This window comes from Mastigoproctus giganteus, chromosome 14 (genome assembly GCF_048544385.1).
Source record: "Mastigoproctus giganteus isolate SK-2022 chromosome 14, ASM4854438v1, whole genome shotgun sequence".
In the NCBI taxonomy this organism is placed as follows: Eukaryota; Metazoa; Arthropoda; class Arachnida; order Uropygi; family Thelyphonidae; genus Mastigoproctus; species Mastigoproctus giganteus.
This window is the reverse complement of record NC_143588.1, coordinates 96,248,094-96,263,621: the sequence shown is the minus strand read 5'-3', so window position 1 is coordinate 96,263,621 and position 15,528 is coordinate 96,248,094. Positions and strand designations below refer to the sequence as shown.

The following is a 15,528-nucleotide window of genomic DNA, read 5'->3' as shown; positions in this document are numbered from 1 at the left end:
TAATTTAAGAACTATGCAGTGCATTATAGGTACGTATTGAGTAAAAAAAATATATTTTTACAATTTCATAATTTTCAAGGATTCATTATAATTATTCCCATTGTTTCTTAAGTTTGATTAGTGCGGTTTTAATATGTGCGGTATATTTCAAGGATTCATTAACCGCACTAATCAAGGGTTTCCTGTATAATATCTATAAATGTATATATTAGTCGATCACAAAATTTTATCTTGAATGATCTACTATAATGGTGATGGCACAAATAATTTCAAAATCAAAAATACAAAGGGTACTAGGAAAGTTTTGCAATACAGCTTTGTTTATTTAATTTTTTCAAAGTAATTTCCTCTACATTCAATACACCTCTCCATCCTCCGAAACCAATCTTTAAACCAGTTCTGCCAAGTTTCACTAGGGAGTAAAGCACACTCGTTGTCCCAAGCCCGTAGAAGGTCCTCATCACTGGAAAACCGCCTCCCTTTTAGCTTCATTTTCACATGCGGTAACAGTGCAAAGTCGCAGGGAGCAAAGTCTGGACTGTAGGGAGGGTGCTCGAGAAGTTTCAGTCCTGTCGTGGTCAAATATTCGGTGCAGGCTTTGGCGCTGTGAGCTGCAGCATTATCGTGATGGAGGTACCAGGTGTCCATTCTTGACTTTGGCCGCAGGTTCTTCATAGATCCAATGACTTTAGGCAGGCATTGTTCAGTATACCACTTAGCTGTGACTGTCTTCTGCGTGTCCAAAACGACACGTTCCACAATTCCACTCGATTTGAAAAATACAGCTATCATTTTCTTCTTTACAGATCGGGATTTTCTGACAATTATGGGTGTGTCGTCATCATCAAAGACCCAAACTTTGTTTTGAGCCTTGGTCGGCAGATCGTAATAGTACAGCCAAGTCTCGTCACCTGTCACGATGTTGTTCACATACCGAGATTGTCCCTTATCAAACTTTTTTGACATCTCCCGGCACCAAGTCACACGTCGTGTCATCTGCTCTTCAGTCAGTTGATGCGGCACCCAGAGAGAACAAAGTTTCTTCACGTGCAAATGATCTTGCAGAATCGAACGAATTGCTGGTGCATTTAGGCCCAAAGTATCCTCTATCTGTTGGTAGGTCACTCGCCTGTTTTCGTCAAGCATTTTCCTCACAGCAGTAACGTTTTCCTCCGTAACTGACGTTCGTGGCCTTCCCGGTCTCTCAGAATCCTCCAGAGTGAAATTTCTCCTTTGGAATTCTCTATACCACCTGAATATCGTTGTGGACGATGTGGACAATCATCATCTAGTGCAAGAGTCATTTCTTCTAAGCACTGGTCTATGGTTAAACCACGCACAAAATTATACCGCAAAACTGTCCTTATCTCATTTCGTGACCACGATGCCATCGCAAGCGCTTTACACTCTCACTACTAATGAATAACTGAGCCCATCGACTTGGCGCGGCAGCTACTATGCACGTATGAACATGTCTCAACATGCAGCAACAAAGCAGCTTCCTGTGATTCATTGTTGCGTCATATTGCAAAACTTTCCTAGTACCCTTTGTATACACTTTAATAAGTAAAGTAAAATATAACTATTTGGAGTTAATGCCAGTATTTGGTGATTCTATTGTCAGGATTTGCATTTTATTGGTGCATTAGCAGCTAAGGCTATAATGCGCTCTATCGTCAGGGAAATATGTTTTGTAAAAAGGATTAGTGGAATAGAAACAAGCTATATCTGTTGGGAGCAAAAGTTGTTGAGGTAGAACAGCTATCATCTTTTAAGGGCACAAAATTAAGAGCAGAAGATCTGAGGATTTACTTTGCAAGTACAGGGCAATGTTGAGAAAAAAGTCAGGAGTTAGGATTAAATTTTAAAGTATCTGTAATTCTGCCTGAACACGACAGAAGGGCACACACGATGAAAGCCTTGTCAATCAATTCAGCCCTGGAGAGACTGTGCAAGGCACATGTGGTAGGATTTTTCTTGGTATGATCCGTGCTTGTTAATAGGAAAGACTTTACATGAATGAGAAACACTAAAATAGAATGAGTGCAAGGATATCCACTGATGTTATGGAGGCATTGTTGGGTGTGTGTGTGTGTACACAGACCAATAGATTAACAGCAACCACAGGCAGAGATGAAAGGGATTCTTGAACTACTTCTAAAGTGTTGGAGATTATAAGGACTGCCGGGGATCCTGTCTTAGTTAGCAAGGGTAAAAACAAGTGCATCATGTACACTAATGCTAGGAGTATAGGCTATACAGTAAACAAATTTGATGAATTTGAATTATTGGTTAAGTTATCAAATGCAGACAGTGTTGGGTTCGAATTCTGCAGAGTTATCTTTGATAGTCCTGCAGAATTTGAATATGGCAAGTATAATGTGTACAGAAAAAAGACAAGACAAGAGGGAAGGGAGGAGTTATGCTCTTGGTTAAGAAACACACAGAATCTAAGGCAGTTCAATGTTGTGTGTCAGGTTGGTGTGACCTAAGCATTGGGAAAACATATACAAGGGTATGAATGTGTTATAAGCCAAATGACTGTGATTAGTATAATGAACAACTACACAGGCAAATAGCGTTGATCAGTAAATCAGAATGTCTTATAATGGGGGATTTTAACTTTCTAGATATTGACTGGAAATTGTGGATTGGTCATTCACAAAGTAGCAAAACCTCCCTGGCTTTATTGGATAACTGTTTTCTACACCAGCATGTTAGAGAGGCAGTGCAGAGCAATACTCTTGATCTGATTATCAGAAGTGACTCTACATGCATTATGAATCTCTACATAAAGGAACCACTAAGTAGCACTGATGTGCAATCTACTTAAGGATATAACTATTGCCAGTAGTAAAGGGGAGGGATTTTGCTTTCATAAAGGTGACTACAATGGTTCTTACAGATTTTTTTAAATTCTACTTCATAAAACCAACTGAAAATTCTAAATGGGAAGCATTCAGGAAAGTAATTGTAGAAGCTACTAGGCATTTTTATAACAACTAAGAAACACTATTCAAGGCTTAGACCTCAACAGCTGAAGTGAATAATTACAAACCTCGTAATTGCTCAGAATAATCACCTGAGAGGGCATAAATTCAAACTGAGGAAAGACAGATGTAGGATAGATGTGCGGAAATTTGCCTTTAGCCAGCGGGTGGTTGGTAGGTGGAACAGACTTCCATCCCCTGTCGTGGAAGTTGATAGCCTAAATAAGTTTAAGGCTCAGCTGGACAGGTATTTCGAACGAACAGAGGGGTGAAGTGGAAGTGGTTATTTTTATTTATTTATGTTACTTTTTTTTTTTTTTTGGCTGATGCTGCATAAGCTTGCTTTCTTGCATCAAATGCCTCTACTAATGCTAATGCTAATGCTAATTATTCGAAGTAAATTATTACAGGTTTCTGTTCCAGGGAAAATAATGGAGTCGTTGATAAAAGAAGTAACACAGGACCATCTATACAGGATGTAATGATATGGCAATCACATCGTGGATCTGTAAAGCAGTGATCTTGTCTGACCAATCTGATTGGATACTATGATGCAGTAAAAAAGGAACTGGATGCAAAAAATAATTGAGATATCATACACTTAGATTTCAATAAAGCTATAGATACTGTATTGCTGAAAGACTGCTATACAAACTGGAGCACCGTGGCATTAGTGGAAAGCTGCTATGGATAAAGGGATGATTGAGTGTCTAAAGGAAGAAGGTGGTTATCAATGGTTGCTGCTCTTCTTGGACTACTGTTATTAGTGGTTTCTCTAGGTATCAGTGCTGGCCACATTGTTGTTTTCAACATTTATTAATCATACTGAAGAAGGTATATCATGCTTAATGTGTATGGCAGGGTGGTTAATGACAGTAACCAGGGTATGCTACTGCAACAAGAGATCTAGAGAAATTAACCAGATGAGCAAAGAGGTGGCAGTGAAGTTTAACAATTGAAAAATGCAAGGTACTGCATATGGGTAGTAGTAATTCCAGGATACTATACCAACTGTTTCATACCACACTCAAGGTAGTGGGGAATGAAGAAGTCCTGAGAGTAATTGTGCAGTCATACATAAAGTTCTCTGAGTAGTGCTCATGGGCTGCTAGCACAGCTCATAGAGTTTTGTCAATGATGTACAGAAATTTTTCCAGCAAAAATAAAGGGATAATTATTCCACTGTATAAGGCAATGGTAAGGCCACATTGTTAGCATTGCATAGAGGTCTGGAAGCCTCATTTTAGAAAGGATCTGTTGGAATGGATGTAGGAAAGGATCCGTTGGAATGGATGCAGCAAGGCTCTGTTGGAATTGATTGTGGAAATAGTGTGCCACGGCACACAGGTTGAGAAACACTGCTATAAGGATTGCTATTAGGTATCTGAATGGTATTAGGGTACAGTGATTTAAGCAAAGAAAAAACTGATCATTATTGTCAAGGATATTTAATGGAAAAAAAAGAGTATTCAGAAATCATTAAACCAAAACATTCATGAATGTTGACGATACAAAATACCTAAATTAAGCTTACAGATCTTCATTGTCAAAGAGCAAACAAAAATTCAAATCACTAATAAGTCTGCATTCCAAAAGATACCAACTAAGACAACAATAGCAACAACAAATTACATATTCAGGGTATCTGAACATCAGAAAATGCCAAGGGGTTCAGAAGCCATGTTTGCAACCACTGGTGAACTGAGTGCAGATCAGAATTTAGAATGGCTTTAAAATGATATGGGTGTATCTAAGGCCACTGTAGGGTGAAATCTGAGAAATTAACAAAAGATTTTCTGCACAAAATCCATGTGTTCCAAAAACCAAGAGAATTTTCCATTAAGCTTTTAAAATAACTTAGTTTTGGCAATGAGTGCTTTGTTTATCTCAATATATGAGTGAACAAATCATTCTGAACTTGATAAACTGTAAAGTCAGTGGTTTTCAACCAGGGTGCTGCAACAACATTCCAGGGGTGCCAAGTAATTTGGGTTTAAGTTACTTAAACGTATTATTATTTTTTAATTTATATGTTTATTTCATTATAAAAAGGTGTACAGTTTCTTTTTAATGTTGTGGTGATCTATAATTGATGTTTACTTAATACCACTATATGAAGAATAAAATTATGTACTGTATATATATATATAATTTGTATTATGAAATATGTAATTTTTATAATTATATTATTATAATAAATATCATATAACATATATATTTTTTAATATTTTATATATATATATATATATATATATATATATATATACACACACACACACACACATACAGAGAGATAATCGGATCTAACAGGCAGAAAATTGAGTAAGGGTGCTGCAAAATAAAATAAATTACTTAGGGGTATCGTTATTAAAAAAAAGGTTGAAAACCACTGTGTAAAGTTAGTTAAGATTCTATTAAATTCCTTAAAGATAATCTCATGTGGGCAATCCAAATGATTTATTGAAAATATCTCCATGCTAGTAGTTTGCGTTTTTAAATTAAATGAATATAGACACAGTTTTTTAGGATGCTTAATATCTGACAGATTTCTAATTAAATTGGATCCTTCTATTATTTGCTTTCTACTTTATTTGAAACATCACAGTTCCATTAATTTTTATTCATTTTATTTGACTTTTTATGATTCACACTGTAAAGAATTCCAGTTTCTTTTCAATAATAAAAATTTTCAAAATTATTATAACCATAAACTACATTAAATCTGCTGTTACTAAGACAGCTGTAAGAATAATCCAATCTGGAAAAACCTATAACATTAAGTTGATTCTACAGGTTGGCCAGAATCACTATTTTTCTTTTTCCTTCAAATTCACTCAATCAATACATTTTTCATAATATGAAAGCAATGAAATTTCATGTTTACCTTGTTGAAATAATTTACTAAAAAATTTTAGTACTCTTGTGCCATATGCAGAGCTTAAATTCCCATTTGCTGCAGACAACAATATATTAATCATATCTGAAAAAAAAAAGGAAAATAATAATGAATAACTTTAAATTAATATACAGTAGATTCTCAATTATCCAGAGCAGATTAATAAGGGTCTCAACAGACTGCAGAAGATGGACAACAAAAATAAATACATGGAATCTGTTACAGGTGTTGTCTGTTTACATTTTGCATTAATGTTGTGGTCATCAAGGTCATGTCTACATTCCTGTAGATATGACCTTGAACCTCATCCAACTTTCCTTTCTACCCACTGGTTCATATTTCAGCTACATTTTAGTCACATTTAAGAAATCCTTTAGTTTTTTTTTTAACTGGGTGGTTAATTTAACATTTTTTCTCAATGTTCTTTTAATTTTTTTTTTTAGGTCCTAGCCACTGAAATCCCAGGAACCTAAATGGCAGGACCTGCCAGAGCAATTTGTTGTGATACTGGATACACCCAGCTAGCCTCCACGTGGCGAGGTATGGGCAATGTCAGGACGCACTAGGGGCCTGGCTGCCAATAAGCCGGACAAACAATGGGCACAACATATCATACTGCATAGACATGGCCCACACACTTTCAAGTCTCTGGCTTGACAGTGTACTGTCCTTGATACAGCGAAACATATGCGGAGATGGGAGAAATCCCAGGTGCTGTCTGACACGAACATACCTTATACCTTATGTTCTTTAAAATTTGTATCCAAGTGCATCCATCATATTAAACTGGAAAAGGATTGTTCTCTCTACTAACAAAAATGTCAGCTCATCAATAAATACGAAAAAATGCACTGGAGTGTCATCTTTAACGAGTCTCTAATCAACTAAATGGAACAACAAGGAGATGTCAGTCTAACTGATAAAATGATATTTCAAAATTCATAGCATACCACTCTGCAGAAAGCAAACTGAGGGGAAAAAAATGAACTTCATTATATTCCTTTTTCAAAAGAAAAAAAAAAAAAAAAAAAAAAAAGGGAATTTTGTGTTAAATTTTATGCCGTAGTATGCTTTTATAAATGTGATTATAATATGTATTTAAATAATTTATATTTTTGTCACAATTACAAGCATTTCTTTCACTGTGAAATTTTATTTACCCACCATTCTAGATAACTGGGAGTCTACTGTATTATACAACAGTTTAGTCATAAAATAATTCTTTCATTCTTCTCATAGTTGCAACTTTATACATAAAATTAACCTTTTCTGGAGTGACTTTTTTTTTTTTTTTAACATGATTAGACCCTGAGGGGCGATTTTTTTCACTAGTGAGCTATGTAAAGAGAGTTCATGAAATTTCGAAAATTCATAAAAATGAAAACTTTGTACAAAAATTCATTTTTATTTTTGGCTTGGGCTCCCCAATTTTAGAGTGAAAAAATTCCAAAAATCAAATCAAAATTTAAAAACAAAGTGCAAAAAATCCTAAACTAATTCTAAAAAAATATTTAAAAATCCATCAAAAAAACTTTTTGTCACTTTTTTCTAATTATAATGCTATCTTCTACATCTATTTATGCATCAGTTTATTCAATCTCATCAACTTCTGGATTTGAATTTTAGAGAATGTCAGCTTTTGCAAGCCAAAAGTGAACAAAAACAGCTGAAGGTGTGAAACCACTCCTCTGATTTTAAAATGTATTTTTGTGCTGCCATCTATTATAAACTGTGTCTACAACTGAGATGGTAGCACTTACTGAAAGATTTATAATGTATCTATATATATACAGGGTGTTTCAAAAATGATGGTCGATAATTTAAAGGTAAAAAGTACAAACTAAAATAAGCAAAACAGTCGTCCCAGTGAACATCGGGCTGCAAATGAACCGTTTTCAAGATAACGCATATTTTCTGTTAAGATCGCCACTGACTATAGGAGCACTCTGAGAGGGTAGTCTGTATTGCTGAGACCTTGTATACGCTAGATATGGTAGGGATACAGTAAATGGGGATGTAAAGTTCATTCACCACACACTGCTATGACTCAGTACACACTCTTGCAGAGCAACTCTCCTCGTCGAAATTCCTGGATTTTGTTCTATTCTTTCTAACACCCTTTCCTCAACATCAGATGTTACGCTTCTGGGGCTACCTGCTCGTACTCCACGTGTGAAGTGCCCATGTTCTCTAAGGCGTTGTACCCTGATGAATGTGCACTTGTTGGGCTGCCTTTGGCAGGGAAATGCTTCTTGGTACAAACATGCAGCCTCGAGTGCACTGCCATTGGCTTTACCATACATGAGATGCATGTCCGCATACTCTTCGTTACTGTAACCTCTTTCCATGTTGACTATCCTTTGATAAGTACTAGTATGCCTGCTACATCTCAGAGCACTGAGAGAGGAGAAAGGGAGAGAATGAGCATAACCTAACCCAAACAAACAAGTCAGTGGTGGATCCCAACTCTGTACAGTTCACCTTGTCAGTGGTGGAACCCAACTAGAAATGTGCAATATCTGGAAAACGATACACTTAAGGACCTATGTTTACTAGGTTTTTTTTGCATATTGTAGTCTGTACAGTTCACCTTTAAATTATTGACTATCACTTTTGAAACACCCTGTATAAACACATAAATAAATTAATCAATTGCCAGTGGCATGGCAAACCAGTAGAGCAAATAGTAAATTAAAACCATACATAATAAAATAAAAAGGGGGAGAAGGGAATGAAGAAAAGAGTATTGTAGAAGGGACACTTCAAAATAATTTAGAAGAGGTCAAAATATACAGTACCAATTAACAGAATTTTAAAATATACCAATTCAATGAAATTTGGCGGCACCCAGACAAAAGCACCATGTCTGAACTGTGTGAAATATCTAGGATCTGTTCTATTATAATTTTTCACAGCATAAGGGCCATCGTTATTCAAATCCATGGCATTTTCGATTTGATAATGCTTGGATTTGTCTAATGTTCAAAATGCAGTGATTCCCTGACCATTATTGACCTTGTGGTCCTCCATCGAGATGGGGCATAATGGTCAGTCTATATTGTTTTTTTTCTTTTTAGTTAGTCATGTTGTTGTTGTAGTTGTTTGGTTTTTAGGAGCATTAGCAACTAAGACCATATTGCTCCGGGGATATGCAGTGGTCATTCCCTGATCTTTTCACATCCTCCATATTTGGTGTTCATGGGCTCGAACCGAGGTCTAATCAAGAAGCGTGTGCTACGCACTGCTGCTCCTGCCCACCTGGCTACGGAGGCGCCAGTTGGTCATGTGTTACGGTTTGGTTTTCGCTTCCGTATCAGTGATATTTCACACAATTCAGACATGGTGCTTTCATCGGGTGTCGCTAAATTTCGTTGAATTGGCATATTCTAAAATTCTGTTAATTGGTACTGTATATTTTGGCCTTTTCTAAATTATTTTGAAGCGTCTCTTCTACAATACTTTTTTCTTCATTCCCCACATTTTATTTTATTATGTATGGTTTTAATTTACTATTCACTCTACTGGTTTGCCATGCTACTGGCAATTAATCATTATTTATTTATATTTCATTATAAGCAGCATGTAGTGAATTATACACTGCAGCCACTAATGTTTCTTATCCTAATTTTCTTTTTATTTTCTCTTTTTCTATCTTACTATATATTTGTTTGAAGTTAAATTTATATAAACACATGCCTACACATGCATATGCCAGAAAGGGTTAATATCTTACTACTTTTTAGAATAGCCCTTCACAGAATTTAAAAATACTGAATTACTATGAAAAAATTATAATTAAATTCCTGATTTCCTCTCTGTACCAAAAGAACAACACAGAAAATAAGTAAGCTGCTAAATATATTCATGAAGGCCAAATCTATATTTTTATAGATGATGTAACCCAAAATTATCATATCAACTATAAAAATATAATTCTTAAAGAAAACATATTTTATGTGCCATAATTTTAAATTTCATGACCATGGACTGCAATGTGATGCATGTATTTCTGATATTTATAAATAAATGTCATTTACACTACAGGCAACTAGCAGGTGAGAAGGCAGCACAATAGCTCATGGCATCAATTTTTATTCAACCAGTTAAGTTTAATTGTCAAAGAGAGAAATAATCACTGTGAAGCAAAAAGAATTTGCAACAGACCAAGCAAAAATTATATGTAGTTTAAAAAGTGGTAGGCTAAACAAGTTACTGCTTCACAGATATGGAATAATTTACCATTGTCCCCTTCAGTAAAGAACTTCTCCATTGCTTTTTTTCCTGCTGATTTATCTAAAAGACTGTCCAAGAATTTGAGACACTCATGCAGAATTCTTTCATCAACATCACTAAAAATGTAAAAAAACTTCCTATTATCATAACCAGAAATAATAATAATTACTTCATAATCAATGCACCCTCCCCAGTCTTCTAAATAGCATGAAAATGTGTTAAAGACGAAAGGCAGAAAGAAATATGTATGTAAAACAGAAGGAAAATTCTATCCCTTTATTTTTATTTCAACTTCAAAAAGGACAAACCTCTTTAACATGGTTATACTTTTCTCACTTTAAGCCAGCTTCACTCTTTCAAAGAGCTACCTGGTTTTGAACTACTTTCAAATAAATAGCATTTCTCAAAAGATAAATATAAGCTGGCCTTTGAAATAGTCATCACAACAGGGACAACTTTTAAAAATTAACAAAATAATTCTCTTTTGGGAAGTGCTACTTATTCAAAAGCATTGTAACACTGGCAATTTGTTTAAAAGATGAAATTGGCCATAAGAGAACTCGACCATATCAAAAAAAGACATGTTTTTCAGGTTAGAAGAGGAATAAAGAGACTAAATTTCCTTCAAGTATACAATTGCCATAATATTCACATACTGCAAATTAGTTAAATTTATTTTTTTAAAAAAAGCATTTTGAATACCGAATGCTTCATGTAAAGAAAAATCTATTTGTTTATCTAAGTTTAATGAATGATATTCTCTTAATGGTACTGGGATACTCACAATTGTAAACACAACATATATTTACTTAAAAAGTTAATAAGGAAGCAGTGACAGATTAGTACTATATATTGAGATTTTTTCATATTGCATGTACTGGGATGAATGTAGGAGCGAACTGTTTATATCAGCAATGTCAAGTGCTTGTGTATCACACCAACAGCACTTTGGGTCTCATATACCAGTGTGAAATTATTGAAAGAAATATACTAAATGTTTTCAATACTGAGCTATGCACATAAGCACACGATTTCCAAAAACAAGAATAGCACACAAAGAGTAAACAAAAGAACTTCCTCAACCAACGTACTGGAAAAAAAGACTAGCAGAATTAAAGACTAAGTTACTTGGTGGAGATGACACATTTAAAGCTTCTGAAGGATTGTTCATCATGGGACATCCCAGGTTAGTCTTCTAGGTGGATGTGCATTTCATGACATTACAGCAACAGCAAAAGTGTTTTCTAAATTTCTGCATAATGTGATTCAAGACGGTGAATTCACAGATGAACAGTTGTACAACCATGACGAAACAGCACTGTATTATAAACTTCTTCCTGACAAGTCACTGGATACTAAAAAGGCACCCAACAAAGCAGGCATGAAAACTAACAAAGAGAGAGAGAGAGAGTTACTGTGCTACTGTATGCAAACAAGACTGGAAATCACAAGCTAAAGCCATTGTGCATTAGTAAAAGTCAAAGTCCCCAGTGTTTTAAGCACATCAACATGAAATCTATACCTGTGATTTATAAAAATAGCTACAACACTTGGATGACGAGTGAGATTTTTGCTTCATGGTTTGAAAGTGAGTTTGTACTAACAGTAAGATGCTACTTGCTCTCCAAAAAACTTGCAGAAAAGGCTCTGTTACTGTTGGATCACTGTCCAGCTCATTCCTCAGCTATGTCCTGAAATCAAAAGATGGTAAGATCAGAGTCATGTTTCTGCCAAGGAACACAACTGCACTAATTCAGTCCAGGGATCAGGGCATTTTTTGAGCCGTCCAAGCTTACTTTGTGGTGAGTTATTTGCTGATGTTGTGAACTCAAAAATTCAAGTTCTAGAATTTCTGAAAACATTAACACTGAAAGAGGTTGCATACAATATTGGATTAGTATGGGAGAAAGTAAACTCAAGCTGAAAACTGCTGGGAAAAATATACCGGAGAAGACAAGATCACTAATAACCTTGAATTAGCAGTATTTTCAGAACAAGAAGCAGAGGCTGCTTGTAACGTACTTGGTAGCAGTCTTAAAGCAAAGATCTGGCTGCTTGGATTGAGGTGGAAACAGAAGCTCTAGATGCACATTAGCTGAATGAGGAAGTAATCACAGTTTCCGTGAACAATCGACAAACAGAAGGCCAAAGACATAGGGAGTGACTCAGAATATAATGTGGATGACTTGTGTAAGGAAAGGAGTGCTTGTAAATATTAATGAGGTGATGGTGTGGTTAGATCGTCAGAGTGATAGTGAACGTCTTCATTTATTGCATCTGACCACTTTTAAGAATTATGTACTGAAAAAACACTGTCATCAGTTCTGGCAAACTAAATTACACTACTATTTCAGAACAGATGAATAAAGTGTATATTCATAAAATTGTGTATTAACAGAATATAAAGGAATGATATATCATTTAATAGTTTATCTTTTTTAGTCAGTATATTCATAAAATATTAGCAAATAAAGTATGTATTTACTAAGTAAAGTGTATTTATGCTAAAAAATCTGGAAAAAAAAAAAAAAAAGGTAAAAAAAATGTTTTCAGCTATAATGCACTTTGCTTATAAAATGGGTATTGAAGTTGTTATCTGACATGTGTTATATCAAGGTTGTACTGTGTTATGATCTTTAAATAGGCTGAAGTAAGCATGATATTTAAACATTATATTTCTTGACTAAGAGTATGAAAGAGGTTGTTTATGCACGGGTGTGGCACTTCCATCATTTCTACTACCCAGGTAGTATGAATGCATCGTTTATTCATATCTCATATTGTGAATACCTTCACAAAGAGTTGCCTAGGTATTGCACTACTTCAAATAAGTAACGTTTCTCTAGTAGAGAAGACTACTGTTACTTATTCTCAGACGGGCACCACCACCACTCAGATAGCACTGTTTCAAAGCTAGTTAGCTTCATCATCGGTGGGTGGGCAGGTACCCTGTTGCAATAGTTACTTCATAACTGGGTTGTTACTATTGTAATAGGGTACCTGCCCACCCACCAATGATGAAGCCAACTAGCTTCAAAACGGTGCCAGCTGATGAACCATTAATATTATCATGTTTATGCTGCCATTAATATAAGAAACAAATATAATTCATTTATATATTTAGTAAATTATAAAAAGTTTTCAAAAAACAATGACGTTTATATGCACAGTGTTTAAACGGAAAGGTCTTCCTGCATATTTGACATATTGCCTGTTCTTTTCTCCAATCAGCACACAGAACAAAAAAAAATAATAATAAAATAATATCCAGTGCTGCCGCTACAACAGAGAGTATGAATAAGCTATGTGATATGTATAAAAAATAAAATAATTTCCAGATTACAATAGCCTGATTTTAATGAAATTTTTCTTGCCAAAATTTCATTAAAATTGTTATTTTTTTTGTATGGGTGGCTACTAAATCAAAAGTTCATCTCTGCCTTGTTGCTCTGTTCAGTTTTTATAGACTCTATCAGGCTAAGGCCAGTGTGTGTTGTGTAAAAAAAAAACATGTTTCATCCCACATAGGAATATCCCATGCTGGATGAAGATAGATGAAAAGGAAGGAGAGAGAGAGAGAGAGAGAGAGAGAGAGAGAGAGAGAGAGAGAGAGAGAGAGAGAAAGAGAAAGAAGTTTTTCACCCCACACAAGTTTTTCATCCTGCACGTGAGAAAGTGACAGGAAAGAAAAACTGTTTGTGAGCTTGTGTGTGTGTATTCTGTAGTGTGATGTTGTGTTTTGGCCTTTTGGCTACGTGAAGCAGTGATCACCTGGATGACTTCCTCCAGGTACTCATCCCTGGCAGGAGGGCAAGGCCTCCCCTACTATCTACATGGCCTCCTCCCTGGGGAATGAGTTTCCCAAGGAGGAAATAAAAACTTGTATAAGATGAAGAGAGGGAAGGAGAAAAGAGAAGGACTATCCCTATCCAGGCAAGTACCAATCCAGGATGGATTGCTAGAACAACAATGCAAACAAAAAAAAAATAATAATAAATAGATAAATAATAATAATAATAAATAAAATAAATAAATAAAGCATACTGGGTGAGAGAGGAGCAGGCCTGGTCTGGGGAGCCACAGCCCAGGTCAGAAGGTAAAAAAAAAAAAAAAAAAGTTTAAATCCCACAACCTGGTCAAGGAAAGGAAGAGAGCATCAGCCGGTACGTCCGCAGGAAGAATGAGAGAGAGAGAGAGAGAGAGAGAGAGCGAGAGAGAGAGAGAAAAGAAAAGAAAAGAAGGGAAAAAAATGTGTGTTTTTTTTGTTCATCCCATATGGATGAACAACAATTACAAGCAATATACTTGATCATTTAAAAAATTGATCAAGTATATTGCTTATAATATTTGCATTATATGCATTTACCTGAAGTTTAGTCATCACTCGGTACAGAAAATTAGACATTGTCTGTAATGGACAGTTTACTAGAACATTGTAACATAATTAATGCAACGCAGTTACATTTTCGAAGATTAATAATGGCGGATAAGAATTAAAAAGGAACAACGTCTGGACGTGGTACAAAGTCTACTAAGGTAAGAAAAATACTGAATTTGAAAATTAAATTACACGTTTTGAAGCAAATTAATTCTGTTCAATGACAAGTGGATGTGTGCAATAATTTAGGACTGGCAGGTTCAAATTGTAAAAATAATTATAAAAAATAAAGAATTAATTTTAACAGCAGGAAAGACAGCTGTTCCATTGCAAGCAACTAGGCCGGCTATTATAATTGAAATGGAGACTTCTAAATAATTTTATTGAAGATAATATCCAATGCATAATTCCGTTAAGTTAAATATTATTAAAGAAAAAGCAATTAGCCTACATGATGATCTGAAAAAAGCTCACCTTTAAAAAAAAAAAAAAAAATGTGAAACCATTTAAAGCTAGTAAAGGCTGGTAAGATAGATTTAAAATCCAGGGAGAAGCCACAAGTGCAGATCAACAAGGACCTGAAACTTTCAAAAAAAAAACTTCTAAAAATTATTGAAGAGTGGTGTTAAACTTCTCAACAAGTTTTTAACATAGATGAAACAGGACCTTTTTGGAAACGAATGCCTAAAAGAAGTTTCACATCGAAAGAAGAAAATAAAAACATGCCAGGCTTCAAAGCGGTGCAGGATCGGTTGACTTTATTGTTGGGTGGTAACTCGTGGGGATTTTAAAGTAAAACCTCTTTTTACTCTACTAGGAAGACAGCCAAAGTACAACCCAAAATCGACCAAAGGTACGAAAACTCGACAGCCCAGGGCCATCGGATTAACAAATTCATGATTTTAATTGTCATTTTAGGTTTAATTTTGATACGTAATGTAGTCACTTACCATATAATTATATATGTATGTAAGGGAGAATATTTTATATGTACAAATTTTTAATATTAAATATTTTGACAGAAATATTTT

The 15,528-nt window shown here is 35.0% G+C and overlaps 1 protein-coding gene across 1 annotated transcript in view; it reads right to left on the bottom strand.

The window, feature by feature from the left end:
- poe (E3 ubiquitin-protein ligase-like protein poe) overlaps positions 1-15,528 on the bottom strand; it is an 849,790-nt gene that overhangs the window by 466,179 nt on the left and 368,083 nt on the right. Inside the window, exons 32-33 of the mRNA XM_090388478.1 lie at positions 10,126-10,235; positions 5,875-5,970 (exon numbers count right to left, since the gene is read on the bottom strand). Coding sequence (XP_090244604.1) covers positions 5,875-5,970; positions 10,126-10,235 — 206 coding nt within the window. The remainder of the gene's footprint in view (positions 1-5,874; positions 5,971-10,125; positions 10,236-15,528) is intronic.